At 55.8% G+C, this 16,648-nt stretch overlaps 1 protein-coding gene across 1 annotated transcript; it reads right to left on the bottom strand.

Moving 5' to 3' along the window:
• Positions 1-5,899: 5,899 nt before the first annotated feature.
• PKDCC (protein kinase domain containing, cytoplasmic) lies at positions 5,900-16,349 on the bottom strand. Its single transcript, XM_070429098.1, has 7 exons — positions 15,545-16,349; positions 10,665-10,787; positions 9,826-10,097; positions 9,138-9,217; positions 8,774-8,881; positions 7,032-7,205; positions 5,900-6,806 (listed from the first exon to the last, which is right to left on the bottom strand). The coding sequence occupies exons 1-7, from the start codon at positions 16,346-16,348 to the stop codon at positions 6,721-6,723; spliced, it is 1,647 nt and encodes a 548-aa protein (XP_070285199.1). The 5' UTR covers position 16,349; the 3' UTR covers positions 5,900-6,720.
• Between the last annotated feature and the right edge of the window lie 299 nt (positions 16,350-16,648).

Raw genomic sequence — 16,648 nt, 5'->3', positions numbered from 1 at the left:
GGGGCTTCTGGGACATGGCCCACAGGTTTTGTTTCCACGCCAGGCAAGTCAGCAGAACCTCTAAGTGCAGGATTACCGAGCACTTGAGCAAACGCCACCTCTGGTGGAAAGGCAGCCTGTCTTTGGAAAGGAGAAATCGTGCCTCCCTAATCTACTAGAGCTCTTTGAAGGGCCAAATAAGAGTATGGATAAGGGGGGAAACAGTAGACACACTCTATTTACACTTTCAAGAAGTTTCTGACGGGCTCCACACCAAAGCCTGTGGAGTCACCATGGAAATGGAGGGAATGTTTAGGGACAATAGGGAACTGGCTTACAGATAAGAAACACAGAGTAAGGATAAATCAGCCCCTCTCTGGATGGAAAAGAGTTAACCGGGGGGTGCCTGGTGGGGAACTGAGGCTCTTAGGGGACCAGTTTAACTGGCCCTTAGTGATGTGAGATGTGACCAACAAGCCCTTTGCTTTCACAAGCCACATGTGGAAATGGGCCTCATTGCCCTGTAGTCACAGCTCATATGTTGCCTTGTTGAATTTGTCCACGTTGTGACATCTCCAGTGACATTGTGAGCTCCTGAAAGGCAGGGCACGTCTGATATTTCGGTATTCATGACAGTGACTAGCACTCAAATATTTTGTGGCTTGATCAGTTGAGAGAAGAGTGAGTACACATTGGATTCCCCGGGCTGGCCAATGACCACGAACTCTTCTGTGTAGGAAAGTAACAAGTGAAGGCTGTAAGCTGCAGGGAGATGTTCACCATGGGCTAGGGCAGTGGTCGGCAAATTGGCCCTTTGAGTGTGGCTCTTCCACAAAATACCACGTGCGGGTGTGCACGTACAGTGCGATTGAAATTTCGTGGCCCATGCCACGGGGCCAAAGAGCCGTGGTTTGTCGACCACTGGGCTAGGGTAATGGAGTAAAGCACTAAGTGAAAAATAATTCCAATTGCATTTTGTTTTTATTATGAACGGCTCAGAGAGTGCTTCGAAACATGCATATCTTAGGGGACTAGTTCAGAAAATTATTGTAGAACCCGCACTTTTGAGGGTGACAGGTTCAAAGCTCTCAGTGACAGCCCAAGAAAGAGTTATGAGTCACTATAATCCAGTGCTTCTATTTTTCACTGTTGCCCCGTGCCTTGCCAAGTACTATTGTGGATTTTTTTTTTCTTCCCAATTGCTGCCACCTTCATGTGATTTTAATAGCACGGACACACTGAACACCTGTTTATGTACTGCGGCCCTTGGGAGGGCCAGAAACCATTGTGATTGCCAAAACGTTTTATCTCCCAAGAACCAAGTTTTGTCTCCTTGGGGATGACCATGCCCCGAATGAGAATGTCTGCTGTAGAGCAGCGGTCGCCAAACTTTCGGACCTCATGGACCACCAGTGGTCCTCAGACCACCAGTTGGCAACCGCTGCTGTAGAGGACTCTCTGAAAGTTTGGACCCAATGTGGTCCTTCATTCAAACAGAACAAGCAGCTGAACAGCTAAGAATGAAACTGGGCACAAAAATGGAAATTCTTCTCTTGCCTTCCCCTCAAGCTCAAATGAGAAGTGGGGTGGTGTGCTGGGTCTCTCCTCTTCTTCCCCTGCTCTCTGTCTTGGTGGCCTGACAATTACAGACCTCACATCCAGCTCCCTCGGGCTTCAAGGTAGGTTTGCCCAAAACTCAGAAGGAGTCAAATGCCAAAGGACACAGCCAGGCGGGGTGATCTCACAAGGAGGGAGCCAGAAGACATGTACTCTCACCGCCCTCTCCCTCCTCCCCCAACCCCCATCTCCTGTGGAGCTCTTCATAGTTGGGCGGATGAAGTGCTTTTTCCACCCAAGGGGGCAGCCTGGAGTCGCAGAGAGGTGAACAGGGGAAATAAAAAAGTCCTGCACGACAGACCTCAAAGGGATCCTTTAATAAAGGTCAGGCTTGCTGGCCAGTGTGGCTCAGTGGTTGAGCACTGACCCATGCACCAAGAGGTCACCGGTTTAATTCTAGGTTAGGACATATGCCCAGCTTGTGGGCTCATTCCTCAGTATGGGACCTGCAGGAGGCAACTGATCAATGCTTCTATCTCTCTCTCTTTCCCTTCCTCTCTCTCTAAAAAACAAAAACAAAAGCAGGATGATGAAAACATATTTTTTTAAAAAAGGTCAGGCTCTCAGGACACCCTCACCCTTATAGGATGATGCTGGAGAGGCAGGCCGGTCTCCTTTAATTGCCCTTTGGGCTTCCTGTCAAAGGCAGGCTGTGAGTCCGAATCCTTCCCAAGGGAAGGGGCAGCTTGAGTGGGACATTGGTCTTCTGGGCCCAGAGGGACACTGTGCTCCTGCGTGAGACATTGGATAGAGGGGAAGGAACACAGGCTTTCAGAGGCAATCGCCTCTGCTTGAATCCTGGCTCCTCACCTCTCTGGGCTCTCACCCCTCTCACCCTGCTGCCATGAGGATTAAATGCGAAAGTGTGGCATCCCCGCCCCTCTTCCTAGCAGCCTGAGTAGTCTCATGCTCTGAGTCTACCACGCCTCTTCCTGGCTCTGCCCCTAGGAGCGGGAGGGGGCGGACACCCAGCCTTACATGCTCTGCTCTGGACTCAGAAGCCATAAAGTGAAAGCAAGAAGCCGTTGTCATGGCTGGGGGGTGAGTGAGCATATTATCCTGAGGCCTCCTAATCCCATTTTCTGCTTTCATGTTAATCCTCTTCCCCCTTCTGTCTGCCTCGCACTCCACTCCCAGGGCACTGACCCGGAGAGCTGGACTCCACCTCCTCCAGGCGGTGGCAGTGTTCCCTGCTGGGCTGGCGAGAGGTGGGGTCTGGGGTCGGTCTGGCTGTGCTTCGGTTCTCCTCAGCCAACCTGGGTCCTCTTCCAGGCCAGGCGGTGGATGGGTGTTAAGGGCTCAGCTCACTCGTAACAATTACAAGGACAGTGCCAGCCAGTATTTCCTAAGCACTCACTGTTTGTGGACACTGGCTAAGACCTTTGCATCATGATTTCATTCAATTACTGGAACACTCCTGTGAAACAGATACTATTAATCTCAAATTTGCAGACGAGGACATGGAGGCTCGGGGATTTGCTACAGCCCAGATCACACAGTAAGCAAAAAGCAGGACTGGCCAGAATTCCTCCAGAGTCTCCTGGGGGACCAGTAGCAACGTGGCCACTCGTGTGCAGCCCTGGAAAGGACCCACCTCCGGCTTTCCTCCCCGGGCACCATCACCTGAGGCTTCAGTTGGGTGAATATGTTACTTCTGCGCACTATACCTGGGTATGGCTGTGCAGTGGAGTGGAAAGGACCTGGACTTCGGGGACAGGGGGATGGTTCTGGCTCCCCCAGGAAGGGGACAAGGTACCCAGGAATTGGACAGGTGGTTTCATGTAAATGGCCATCTTGGGGGGCGGGGGCAGGTAATGATTTAGCCTCAGGCTTTCACTCACTATCCCCTTCATTCCCAGCTGCAAATGTCCTTCTCTCCACTTTGCAGGACTGACCCCGGCCAATTCTGCCCTAGGTTCTGAGGCAAGACTCTCTCCTGGAGGAAGGAGCTATGCACCATCCCCTCAGCCTCCTGTGGGTGCATCTTTCTAAAAAGGTGTTTTGTGCTTTGCACCTCCATTTTTATTTTTTTCAATACTCACCTGAGGATATTTTTTCCCATTGATTTCCAGAGAGAGTGGGAGGGAGGGTGGAGTGGGAGAGAGAGAGAGAGAGAAACGTTCACGCACTGGCTGCTTCCCCTTCCCGCAGGAACCCCTACCTCTACCGGGGCTGAGGAATCTGAACAGGAATTGAACTGGTGACCCTTTGGTCTGCAGGCCAACGCTCTAACCACTGCTCAAGCAAACAGGCCAGGGCCCTCCATTTTAGTTTGTCACACACTCTGAGTAATCAGGGGCTCCCTAACTCTAACTTAGGTTCCTCCTGCCACAATCCCCCCTCAGGGACAGGGTTGGAAGTTAGGGCTGGATTTTAATGCTCAGCTGTGACCTGGGCTTCAGTCTTCAGGAATGTCAAATCAGAATGATAACCATTCCTCATGGAGGCCAGAGACGGCCAGTGAACCTGTTGTCTGGAAACTTCTAGAATCTCAGAAGGCAGTGCTGGGTTCATCTTCAGCTTTCTCTTTTCTCACCGGGTCCCACAGTCCCTGAGCCCTGTGACCCTCTCTGCTGACTGTAACCAGTTCTCGTTTCCCTTAGCATGCTCAGACCCCACAGCCCTTCCTACCCCTTCCCCGTGGCATCGCCTGAGGCCCAGTGTGGTGCCATGTTTCCTCCTGCTCTCAGAGCCCCACTGACTGCTTGGCAGTTGGAGAAAAACAGAGGGCCCGGGGCAGGCTACACGTGTTGTGCATGAATTCAGCTGAGGAAAGAGGTCTGGGGGCTGAGGAAAGCCAAGGCCTCCTTGGAGAGGTGGCGACTGAGGGTGGTGAGCATGGCTGGGATCTGACTTGGCTGAGTCATGGTGTGAGGGTCTGTGGAGGCTCTGACTTCCCTCCCCCAACCACAATCACCAAGCCCAAGTAGCCAGAGGCAAGATGTGGGTGGTGTGGGTCAGGCGTAGTGGTGGTGAGGTTCAACTTGAGGGTCCAAGTGACATCCATGATGAGGACTCCAGAGCTAACAGCGGCTCCTCCATCACTTAGAACTACAAGGACATTTTAAAAAAAATTTATTTCAGAGAAGGGGGGAGAGGGAGAGAGAGAAACATCAATGATGAGAGAGAATCATTGATTGGCTGCCTCCTGCACGCCCCCTACTGGGGATTGATTCCACAACCCGAGCATGTGCCCTTGACCAGGATCGAACCCAGGACCTTCCAGTCCGCAGTCCAATGCTCTATCCACTGAGCAAAACCAGCCAGGGCTACAAGGGCATTTTGCATTTGAGAAATTACACCAACTACATCTGTTGAGAAGAAATTAAGTTATGAAAGTTTGGTTATTCTTTCTAAAACTCTCAAAGGTTTGTGCACTTTAAGAATGTTCTAGAAGCAGCCGAAGCCGGTTTGGCTCAGTGGATAGAGCGTCGGCTTGGGGACTGAAAGGTCCCAGGTTCGATTCCGGTCAAGGGCATGTACCTGGGTTGCGGGCACATCCCCAGTGGGAGATGTGCAGGAGGCAGCTGATCGATGTTTCTTTCTCATCGATGTTTCTAACTCTCTATCTCTCTCCCTTCCTCTCTGTAAAAAATCAATAAAATATATTTAAAAAAAAAAAAAAAAAGAATGTTCTAGAAGCAGAAGAGGTAGAATTTCAGGTTAGAAGACTTGCATCCATGTTGGGGCTCTCTTTGGCCGCAGTGTGATCTTGAACCCTTAGTCATCTTTTTGCTCTGGGCTTCCATACACTTGGACTTCCTCCTGCTACACTGTCCCTCCTAAAACCCAAAAGATGGGGCTGGTCTTTTCCTAGGCCTTCCTTTCTCTTTACTTTCCATATATTTCTTGCTCAGAGAAAAACTCTCTCTGAAAAGTGTCCATTACCTTGTGGAAGGCAGTAGCAGTGATGGCCAGGCCCAAGTCTGTACACAGGCAAGGCTGACCTGACCGGAGGCTGCTTGGGGTTCCCTGAGATGGTTGACATCCCACCATTTGGACATCACTCCTTTGGGGCGGGCTCTGCATATGAGAAGCTGGTGTGTGTTAAAATGTGAACCTCCTTAGGGGAAGGAGTCTCTCATGTCCTTTGTCCGGATACGGATGTGGATGGCCAGGTAGGGAGGTGGGCACCATAAGAGCAGGGCCTGAAAACACATTTTTCCCACTTCAGGGTCTGCCATAAGAATTTCACTCCCTCAGAGGTCATCCCTCATGACACGTTACCCTCCCCGCAAACACACCGAACACATCACTGGGGACTAGTGAGTCAGCCCGAGAAACTGCGACGTGGGGAGAGGCCTTACCGTGTGAAATGTCCTTTTATTAATTGACTGATTTTATTTTTTACAAAAATAAACACTTTAATGAACAAGAAGTACAAAAGCTTCTGGATATACAAACTCCAGGAGGAGGGAGAGGCTGTTTTTGGCTGTTTTTCGGCTTTCACTGAAAGCAAATGAGGCAGAAAGGCCCTGGCCCCACCCCCACTCCAGGTCCTGGCTCAAACCGCAACCTGCTCCTCGACCCCACGTCTTGGCTCATGTGTGCTCCTCTGCCCCTGCCCCTGGGCTGGCCCAGGAGAAACCCCAGTCGGGTGGCCAGAGGTGGCCTCCCCAGTACAGGATCACTGACTTCCTGGAGCATCCCGTCAAGTCTCCTGTCTGGAGCTCAGTGGAGAGAACACTCTGTGACCGATTGTCCCCACGCAGCGCCCGCTAGGCCATGGCACCTGTAGCAACAGCAGCAGCAGCAGCAGCCGGGGCTTTGGCTACATTCTCACACTACGAACACAGTGATGGGGCTGCCCACGGAATTGTCCCAGTGAGGGGCAGAGCCCCCAAGGGGAGACCAGCCTGAGCCTTGCTGGCAGCCCAGAGGGTTGCAGAGGCCGCCAGCCCCCCCAGGGTTTCTAGCCCTGGAGCCAGCAGTCCCATACCTAGACTGGTAAACTCACATTTTAACATTTGGCATTATTGCACATTGTCCTGGTCACCTTCGTCTGTCTGGGATGTCAGCCTTGTCTGTAGCGGTTCCGGGTGACATGCAATGCTGCCAGTGCAAGTCACTCCCTTCGCAGGCAAGCCCAGCGGGCGGGGATGGTCAGCTGAGCCCTCAGACAGGTCAGCCAGAGGCCTTCACATATGTGGTCTTGTTGAGATCAGGGACTACGTGGCTCCATCCCGTCTTGAAAAAGACCAGCTGCCGACCTTGGGGCAGAGGTGAGAGGTAAATTGGTCTGGATGTTTCTCTCCCTGGAGGCAGGGCCACTCTCCCTAATATGACTGGCCTTGAGGACACATATACTTGTCTCTTATCATCTCAGCCTTCTTGTCTTCTCATCATCTCTGGCTGCTGATGGGGAAACATTACCTATCAACTTCTTCTGGGAAGTCCAGTCACATCCCTCATAATGTCCTTTCCCACTGGCTCACCTGTCCAGGTGGTCTGGTTGGTGACCACAAAGGCCCGGCACTGGGCATGGCTCTCACAGACGTCCACAGCCTCAGCCAGGTTGAACACGGAGAGGAGGCAGCTTCCATGGTGGTAGGATGGCCAGCAGCGGTAGTCCTCCTGGGGGATGGTGCTGTCTGGCAGGCGCTGGTACTCTGTGGGTTGGGGATGGAGCGCAAATGAGAACTTTGTGTGCCCCCGGGTGAGGGCTTGGTCGCTTTCTGAAAAGGACAGGAAGATTCACTTCCTAGGAGAAGGCTGAAATCCAGTCCAGTCCCCCTAGCATGGAGATGAATGTAGCCAGCACTCTGAAACGGGGCTGACTCCTCTGTAAAGGTAAGGCTCAGATTTAGTTTTGGGGAGACACACGTCCCCTAAATCCAAGAACAGGCAGCTGGCTCAGGTAGCACACGGTGACGGGCACATGTGTGAGATAAATGCCCACCCAGAGTCACTGGCTGTCCAGGCTGGTTGCTGAAGTCAGAACCTTTTGGACATTGATTGGGAGTGGGCTTCTCAAACGTCCCTGTGCATATCAATTTCAGGGAATCTGGTTAAAGTGCAGATTCTGATGCACAAGGCCTAGGGTGGCCTTCCTCCTGGTCTTGGGGAGAGAGGTCAGGCAAGCCCCTCAGGTACTGGGGGGGGCGGGGCAGTCAGGGATTTTTGAAGTTGAGAGGCATGCAAATGAATGTAAAACACAAAAATTACCATGTGGGAATCCACAACTGGAGTGTTTGGGGAGGAGGCTGGAGGAAGAATCTGAGATCTCCCCATTACACAGAAAGAGCTTCTGAAATCTGCTCAGTCGGGAAGCAGGCTTGGCTCTGCGGCAGACCTCTGGGTCACCATCTCTCCCACTGCCTGGGGAGCCCAGCTCCGGACTGATAATGCAGAAGCCCTGGGCCTCTGGTCACCCCGCCCTCCTGCCTCCTTCTACCAGGGACCAGACCAAAGTCCAGGCGGCTGTGATTTACAGCCCCATAAACGGCGTCCTCAGGGACAGAGCCAGCCATTGTTCACCTCGTTAAACTTTATTTACAGGGCTAACGAGGGCTCCCCAACCCCTAAGACTGGCCGGAGCTCCTTGAATACGAAGGCTGCCCACCCCTCGCTCCCCTGCCAACCACACTAAACCCCAGGGCCTCAGCGGAGGGACCAGGGACCGCTGCCCTAAGCAGTGACTAAATCCTCCCCCTGCTCCGGGGCTTCTTGACTGGTTTCAGTGTGGCTCCCCCCACCCCCCGCCCCCCCTCCAGCCGCCCTCCTAGCCCCAGAAGTGTAGAGGAAGGAAAGAGAAGCAAACATATGCCGTCTTCCAGCTGTGGAATAGGAACTGGGTTAATTGCTTTCACACACTTCACCTGGTATTTACGCCCGTAAGAATTTTGTGAGGCGGGTAATACTGAACCCAATTCGTAGATGAGGAAAGTGGAGCTCAAGTGTAACTTGCCCACAGTCACACAGACAGTACACAGTGCAGTTTGGAGCCACCCAGAGAAGGGGTGTCAGTGCCAACTGCCCCTGGTTTAAGGTCAAGTTATAGTTCTAGTTCAGCCAGAGATGAGACCTCCAAGTGAAGGCTACATAGCCAGCAGCCTGTATATCACACCAAGTAAGCCTTAGAGGGGGCAGGAGCTACTTAGTCCAATTAGGGAGACGGGCCCCCCTCCTGCCTGTTTCCCACCTCCCCAGCCCCTGGATCCCTGCCGGGGCTACTCACCAGCTCTGCTGTCTGCGGTGGAGTTCTGCAGATACTGCCCGCTCCGGTACAGGTGCAGCACCTTCTCCAGCTGGGCCAGCGTCTCGTCCACCCCCCACGTCAGTTCTCCTGCAGGGCGCAGGGTGGCTATGAGAGGGGGCGTGGGTTCCTGCTTCTCCCCAGGTAGGCAGGCAGCTGCCTTTCCCTCTCTCCCTCTGGAGCCTGGGCCCAGAGGACTGGTGGGCTGGGGAGGAGGTTCGCCACAGAATGCCACTTTGGGAGATGATGGTTTCTGGACCGGGGGCTGCCCTGGGTCATTCTTGTCCCCACACCTGCTGGGGGAGGGGCAGGGTGACGGGAAGCAGATGGGCCCTGGAGACCTCACCTGTGGCATTGACAATACTGTCCAGCAGAGGCCGTAGTGAGGGTGGGGCACTGTGGGGAAGGAGGTATGTGAAGAAAAACCTGGAGCAGAGAGAAACCAGGGCCTCAGTGGTCCAGCCTTTGGAGACACATCCTTCCTCTACGCCAGCTTGGGATAGAATCCCGATTATCTCTAGGGAGCCTGCCTCCCCGGGCCTACCAATGAGGCACCTCCCCAGACTGTACATGGAGTCTACTCAGACTCAGGGTTGGGGTCTGGGCACATGCTAAGGTCACAACAGACCTAGCAAACAAGTCTGGAGTCAGTCTTCCCCACCCCTCAGCCCCACATTACCCTGACTGACCAGTGTCAAAGCAGCTCCCTGGCTGGGGCCAAGGGAGGAGCTTCCAGAGGTGAAGGGGGTGGGGGGTGGGGGTGGGAGGAGGGGCAGTGTCAGTGTCATGGCCCTAAGCTGTGAGTCGGACACTATTTTAAGAAGCCTCCAGCTGCCACCCCCAACCCAGATTCTCCTTGGAGCTGGCTATTTTTAGCGTCACCCTCAGGAGCCTGAATGTTCCCTTCTTGACTGGGTGGAAGCCTTTCCCCTCCTGCTACTCCACTGGTCGAGGCGGAGCCTCCCACTCTGGCTGGCCTCCTGTTGGCTCTCTCCGAGCCATGCCCTCCCGAGTGAGTAGGGGGTGGAGGTCACCTGTAGGCATTGTAGAGGTTGCGCTTCTCGTTCATGCCCTCACACCAGCCCTGGGCTGAGCAGGGCAGGGTGAAGTTCCTGGCTGGAAACTCGAGTATACAGTTGGCGCTGCTGGCACACGGTGTCTCCTCTACGCGTGCATCATCCAGATCCGTCACCTTCAGCTCCCCATCCACCAGCACAAACTGTCGGGGGCGGAAGTCCAGCAGAGTGACAGAGCCCAGCGGGGAGTGGGCCAGGTGGTGAAGGAGGCGGCCCAGGCTCAGGCAGATCTGAGGGGCAGACACAAGGCTGCTCACTGCTTTTGTCCTGGGGCTCCGGGGCTCCTTCCTTTGGAACTCCGGACTTAGCTCGGCGGGGCTGACCTTTACTTTAAAAGCCTCGTGCTCACCAAGGGCTGAGGCCGGGGGCCTCATAGAGCAAGCCAGCGATTTTCTATTAACCCCTGGCTGACCTGGCCCTGAAAGGAACACGGAGTAAGTGGGAAGTGGGCCGCAGGGATGTCTGGGGATGACGGATCTCCTCCCTGAAGTTGCATCTTGCGTGTGGTTTTAGCCCAGTGTGTGGCAAGAGGAGGAGGACACTGACCTTTCTGCAACCAGGCTGAGAGCGTACGTGGGGGAAGAGTGTGTGTAGCTGGAGCCCAAAAAAGGTCTGGGTCCTCTATGTCTGGCTTCTTTCTTTAACCCTTTGGCTGATGGCCGAGTCTGCTTTGCCCCCCCCCCCCCCCCCCACCCCGCCCCAGTGCTGAGGAGGGTGGAAGCTGCTCTGGTGGGCTGGCCTTCTAAGGGAGAACCATCCCAGCCAAGAGCCCAGGGCCGGCCTTCCTCCCTGCTCACTCGGAATCGGTCCTCCCAGGACGTCTGTAGCAGCTGGATCATCTCCACAGGGGCGCCCAGCTCCGTGATGGTGGTCAGGGTGTCCGGGATGTCCTCGCTGTCCTGGTAGCAGTAGCCATAGAGCTGGGGGAGGCCCAGGGTGGGTCATTAGGTCCCAGGGTGGGAGTGAGGACAGAGAAGGGATGGCTGTTATACCCTCTTCCTCTGCTACCAGCCCCCCTCCTTGGCCTTCCCTAGGCCTTTGCTTCCGCTGGAGCCAGAAGAGAATAGCAGCGTTGCCTGGGAAGCCTGCCCTCTGTCCCTGTAGCCAGTTCCTCCTGACTACATCAGCCCCTTACCTCTCGCCTCTCAGGCACATGGGCTGATCTGGCCACCATGTGTTAACTGTGAGCCAGGCATTGTGCTAAATGTTTTACAGGCACAACACAAGTCTTACAATAACCTCAAATAGTATAGTAGGTACTATTATTATCTCTAGTTTACAGGTAAGGAAATCAACTCAGAGAGTTTAAGTTACTTACACGAAGTCACACAGCTAATGAATTCAGGAGCTAGAATTCACATTTATAACACTGATTCTACAGCCTGATTCTTTCCAAGAATACCGTCTGCTAATCGACAAGCCAGCAAATAGTTACTATATCTCTTTCCCTGCTCCAATCCCTGTTTATTTCTCATTATTTCCACTTTTTGGCAGTTTCATTTTTCCCCTTCGGCTCAGGTCTTGTGGGAGGAGAAGCAAGCTCCTTCAGCATCAGTAACAAGCATTAAGAACAAAGACTCGAAGAGGCACGTCCTTGGGTGTTCTCTGCATATGTTGGTGGGCGGGAGCCACACACATCAGTGGGGGTGGTAGTAAGAGATGGCTCCTGGGAAAGGTCAGTCCTTTGGGGGCATGATCACAAAGGCCTGCCCACTCCATATGATCTGGGGAGGAGCTTGGTATAGCTCAGCTGGTCAGGGGCTTCTGGGAAGCCCAGCCTGACTTTGTCACTAACACCTAAACCAGCATCCACAGAGAACTCTGCTTCTCCTGGCCTCTCCTACCACACGGCACATCAGCTGGGGTCAGACTGTGCTCAGAACAATCAGTACCCTGTGGAGTAGGTAGGCCGAGTTGTCCGGGCCAGAGTAGGGAGAAGACAGCAGCACGATGGGGGGAGTAGGGGGAGGGGTGGCAGGGGGAGCCGAGTCCACAAGCTAGATGTCCCTGCATATCGTCACCCTTCATGCCATGATTCACACCCCTCCCAGCTCCACTCCAGGCCCTCGCAGACTCCCTTCCATCCCAGGGGTGCCCTTCAGCTCCCTGACCCCGGAGCCAGCTGTCCCAGTCCTGCTGGCATGAGGGAAGGCACCGCTCAGTATCAGATCACTAGGGCTGCGTGCAACTTGGGGGATCTGGGGCCAGTCCCAGGCACCCTCTTCTTCCCTCTCTCTCCACCCCACCCCCTCCTCAATCAGCTCAGGGAGGCCCCAGACCCTGGTGGGGCGGGGGAAGGTAAGGGGAGCAGCCCTGGGGCCTGGTTCTCATTTTCTTGCCCAGAGTCTGAGCCTTTGTGGGAAACTTCTGAAGGTTATTAAACACCCGGAGGTCATTAAATGCGCTGTTAACGAGGTATTAATCAACACCCCTCAGGAAAAAATAAAAAGACACCATTAACCCCCCCAGGAAGCGTGAGGCTGAGCATTTCAGCCGTATCTTTTGTTCGTTTGGGAGAAGAAGTATACTCTAGCAGGGCCAGAATCTGGGCTCAGGCAGGCCTGGGGCCTCCCCGGACAACGGAGGGGGGTTGGAGGGAAGACCCTTGTGCCCTTTGACCCTGGGCTACAGAGGCATCTATCACGTGAGGGAGTGTGTGTGTGTGTGTGTGTGTGTATCGGGCTTGGTTGGGGAGGGGGGTCACAGAAGGTGGACAGAGAATTCTCGCTCAAGCAGTCCCTGGAGACCAGAGCAAGGCACTGGAAGGTGCCCTGTGGAACATGCTATCCTGGGCATTTTCTTTTCTTTCTTTTTTAAACATATTTTATTGATTTTTTACAGAGAGGAAGGGAGAGGGATAGAGAGTTAGAAACATCGATGAGGGAGAAACATCAATCAGCTGCTTCCTGCACAGTCCCTAATGGGGATGTGCCCGCAACCAAGGTACATGCCCCTGACCAGAATTGAACCTGGGACCTTTCAGTCCGCAGGCCGATGCTCTATCCACTGAGCCAAACTGGTTAGGGCTATCCTGGGCATTTTCTATTAGAATTTTTATTTTTTCCTGAGGGGTGTTGATTAATACCTCGTTAACAGCGCATTTAATGACCTGGCTGGGTGGTTCAGTTGGTTGGAGCTTTGTCTGGATGCACCAGTATTGTGGGTTCGATCCCTGGTCTGGGCACATACAAGAATCAATCAGTGAATGGGTGGAACAACAAGTCAATGGCTGTCTGTCTGTCTCTCCCACTCTCTATAAAAAAAAACAACCAATCAATAAAAAAGTTTTTTAAAAAAGAACACACTGCACCAACTTGGGGGCTGCCAGAGACGGGGAGGGGGCTTCTGGAGGTCTGGGGGAGCGGGAAATCTAGGAAACCTTCTCTGGCTCCTCCCCAGTTCAGCAAACGAATGGTTTTGAAATTTTAAATGATTAAGAGGTATTACAACAACATTATTTCCAGTTCCCTGCACACCCTCACTGAAGCCTCCTGAGCAAGAAGACCCCATGCAGGCTCCCTGGAAGCAGAGGTGGCATTGCTGAAGAAGCCAGAGGGACACTGGCCCGGGGCTTGGGGGATAAAGCGGGAGATCCACTCCCAAAGCAGTCCCTCAGCTCACAGGACCGGCCCCCTGCCTCCTTCAGTAGTTTTTCATGCATCAACAGAAAGGACCTGGGACCTTACTCACCTTCTAACACGTGCCCCAGGGCAACTAACCCCAGTTTTGACCCCATGAGAGTCACATAGCCAACCCCAGACAACCAATCTTGGTCTCCTAAGGGAATGGGTGAAAACTATTCAGTTGTAATTTTTTCCTTTGGTGTTTTTGGGCTGGAGACCTGACATTATAGTGGAGACCCATTCTGTGATGCATGTGTGGTGGGGGGTGGGGGGCGGGGGAGGGGAGGGGTTGTCAGTTGGATGCTTGTCTGGAAGTTTGCGAGGGTAAGTGAGAAGTTCCCTAAGACAGGAAAGCACATAAAACTTATAACCTGTCCAAAGGTGTGTGTGTGTGTGTGTGTGTGTGTGTGTGTGTGTTGTGTCTTGAGCAATTAACACTAATGTCCTGCTAAGTCACTAAAGACCTCCACTGACTCATAATCTGGCTGACACCCAGGGTTTCCAAAAAAATAGGGGCTTTCCAGGAGCCCCTTAGAAGCAAAGACAACAAGATCCTCTCAGTTAGAATGGCCACGTAACCAGCCGCTCACTCCCTTAGGCTCCAGACACAGTGTCAGCCATGCAACCAGGCACAACCACCCACAATTGTTGGCTCTGCCTGACCTCCAGCAACCAGTTCAGAGCCCAGAACTCGGTCACAAGTGTCCGATCAGGGCTGGGGAAGCCTGGGGAGACTGGGAGGCCGCAGGACTATACACAGCTGAGAGCCTGGCTACCCTATTCTGCAATGCCCATCTAGGCCTGGGGTCCATCTCACTCCTGAGGAAAGGAGGAAGGAATCCTGGGTTTCTGATCAGTTCTGCCGGGTGCAGAAAGGTTAGTTTGAACCGGCTAGGAGGTGGAAGGTGTGGGCGAGGTTCCTCCACTATGGAGTTTGTACACACCCTAGTTCAGTGGGCCAAGAGCAGTCAGGGATTCCCCTCTCAGGCTGCTCAGACATGTGCAAAGGGAACAGTTTGTCTAATCCTAGGGCCGACTCAAGGACAGAGACCTGGGGGAGAGGAGGAAGTGGCTGTGTTAGGGCAGTGCGGGGACTGTGAGAGGCCCACTCTCTTACTCTATCCTGGAGGGAACAAGGGGAGGGGGTTTCTCACCCCCCCCCACCCCCCCCCCCCCCCCCCCCCCCCCCCCGTGAACAGGAGAGACAGAGTCCCATTTAATAGAAACCTGGGCATCTAGCCTTTTCCATCTTTCAGCCTCTTAGCCACATTTGCTCAGATAATGTGACCCTCAGACCTTCCGGCCCTCAGCCTGTCCCCTGAGCACAGAGCTAAGACCTTGAGGCTTCTCCGATGGTTCAAGGTCCCACTTTAAGGCCTGGAGAATCCCAGGGCCACTTTGGGGAAGGGCTGTGCACTTTCTGGCCTACTACCCAATCCCCTCAAGTCCCTCCAGTGGTTTCTGGATGGGGAAAAGGGTGGGGATCGTCTCCGAGAATCAAGCTGGATATAAGGTCTCTTTCTAGCCCTACCCAACCCCATTGCTGTCCCACCCCATCATCAAAGCCACTGTTTGGAACGTGAGAGAAGTGGGGTTCAGATTCCATCAAGAAAGGGGACCCCATGACCGCCGTTGGGATCCTGAGTCAGGGATGACTGCTGTCCCGTGTCCTGGCTTGGGGTCATTTTCCTGGTGCTCAGCACTCTAGCTCCAGTCAGAAGCGGGGCCCTAAGAGCTCCCGGACCTCCACCTCAAGTTTGGGACCCTCCTCCCCAGCTTGGGGCCCTCTGCACTGGCCTCTATCTTTAAGAAACAGACCGTGGAAGCGGAGAAACCCAGGAGTCCCTCCGCAAGGGGACCCCCCCACCCAGGACTGGGACATGGGGTGTGTACTGGGAAGCGGCCACGGTCCAGGTTCTGCCCCTGGTTTAACGTGGGCACAGCTATCGGGGCTCCGTGTCTTTCCTCTACAAAACCAAGGGTTCTCTTCCAGCGGAGCGCCCGCGCCTGACACGTCCAGCCGGCACCGTCCCCCCGCGCGCCCGCCCTCGTACCTGCAGCACGTTGGGGTGCCGCAGCCGCTCCAGCAGCACCATCTCCTTGAGCAGCTTGTGGGCCGCCAGCCGATAGCAGCCCCTCCGCGCCCCGAACTCCCGCACGCAACTGCCCAGGTCGTGGCCGCTGAAGTCCACCGCCTTGAGCGCCACCGCGGCGCCGCCGGGCAGGCGGACCCGGTACACGGCCTTGGTGTAGCCCGAGCCCACGTACTGGGCGCCGGACACGTTGCGGAGCGCGGCGCAGCCCAGGCGCGGGCCCGGGCCGGGGGAGCCGGGGCCGGGAGCCGGGGGCCAGCTCGGGGAGCCGTCGGGCGGAGGCCGGGCCCCCGGGGGCCGGGGACGCTGCAGGCCCGGCCCGCCCCGAGCCAGGTCCATCAAGCGCCGCCGCTCCGGCCGGCCCGCCCCGGGCGCGGGGCCCCCGCGGGAATAGCGCTGCACCTCCTCGTAGCGCGCTCGGATCTGCCGGGCCAGTTCCCCGCGGCCCCCGCGACGGCCCGGGCCGGGGGCTGGCGAGGGCCCGGGGGACTGGCCGGGCCGCGGGGGCTCCGAGCCCGGGGCGAAGAGCACGTTGAGGACGGAGCCCAGCAGGAAGGAGGCGCAGAAACCCGCGGCCACCGCCGCCCGCCGGCGCCGCATCGCTCCCCTCCCCCCGGCCGGCCGCCCCGCGCGCTCCCCGGCCCGGCCCGGGAGGCTCAGGCTCCGAGGCGGCTCCGCTGCGCGCCCCGCCGGCCCCCCTGCCCAGCTCGTGCGCATGGCCCCGGCGGCCCCGACCCCGGCCCCGGCCCCTCGCGGGCGGCACATCGGCCTGACACTTGCCTCCCGCCCGCCCTGCCCCCGCCGCTTATAAGGCCCGGAGCCGCCCCCGCCTCCGCCCCCTCCGCCTCCGCCTCCGCCTCCCGCTCCGGGCCCGAGCCGTCCTCGGCGCCGCCTCCTCCGGCCTCCCGGCCCGGCCTTCCCCGCTGACTGACAGCAGGACCTCCTCCCGCGGCCGTCCGGGCCTGGGAAGCGGCGCGGAGGCGGCTCGGCCCTGCCCAGCGCGCGGCCCCCGGACTCCGGCGGGGGAGCGGGGGAGGGGCCGGCGGCGGCCCCGGGACGCGCGAG

The sequence above is a fragment of the Myotis yumanensis genome, unplaced genomic scaffold (genome assembly GCF_028538775.1).
Source record: "Myotis yumanensis isolate MYYU_CA2020_CCGP unplaced genomic scaffold, mMyoYum1.0.hap1 SCAF_11, whole genome shotgun sequence".
NCBI lineage: Eukaryota > Metazoa > Chordata > Mammalia > Chiroptera > Vespertilionidae > Myotis > Myotis yumanensis.
This window is presented reverse-complemented; position numbering and strand designations above follow the sequence as displayed.

Bases quoted from the DNA above. Each gene is read 5' to 3' on its own strand.
- PKDCC (XM_070429098.1), bottom strand. From the start codon at position 16,348: ATGTGCCGCCCGCGAGGGGCCGGGGCCGGGGTCGGGGCCGCCGGGGCC. The intron at 8,882-9,137 runs GTGAGGTCTCCA...TGCGCCCTGCAG, and splicing joins CAGTATTGTCAATGCCACAG to GAGAACTGACGTGGGGGGTG. The intron at 6,807-7,031 runs GTGAGCCAGTGG...CTCTGCCCCAAG, and splicing joins CAACCAGACCACCTGGACAG to GTCGGCAGCTGGTCTTTTTC.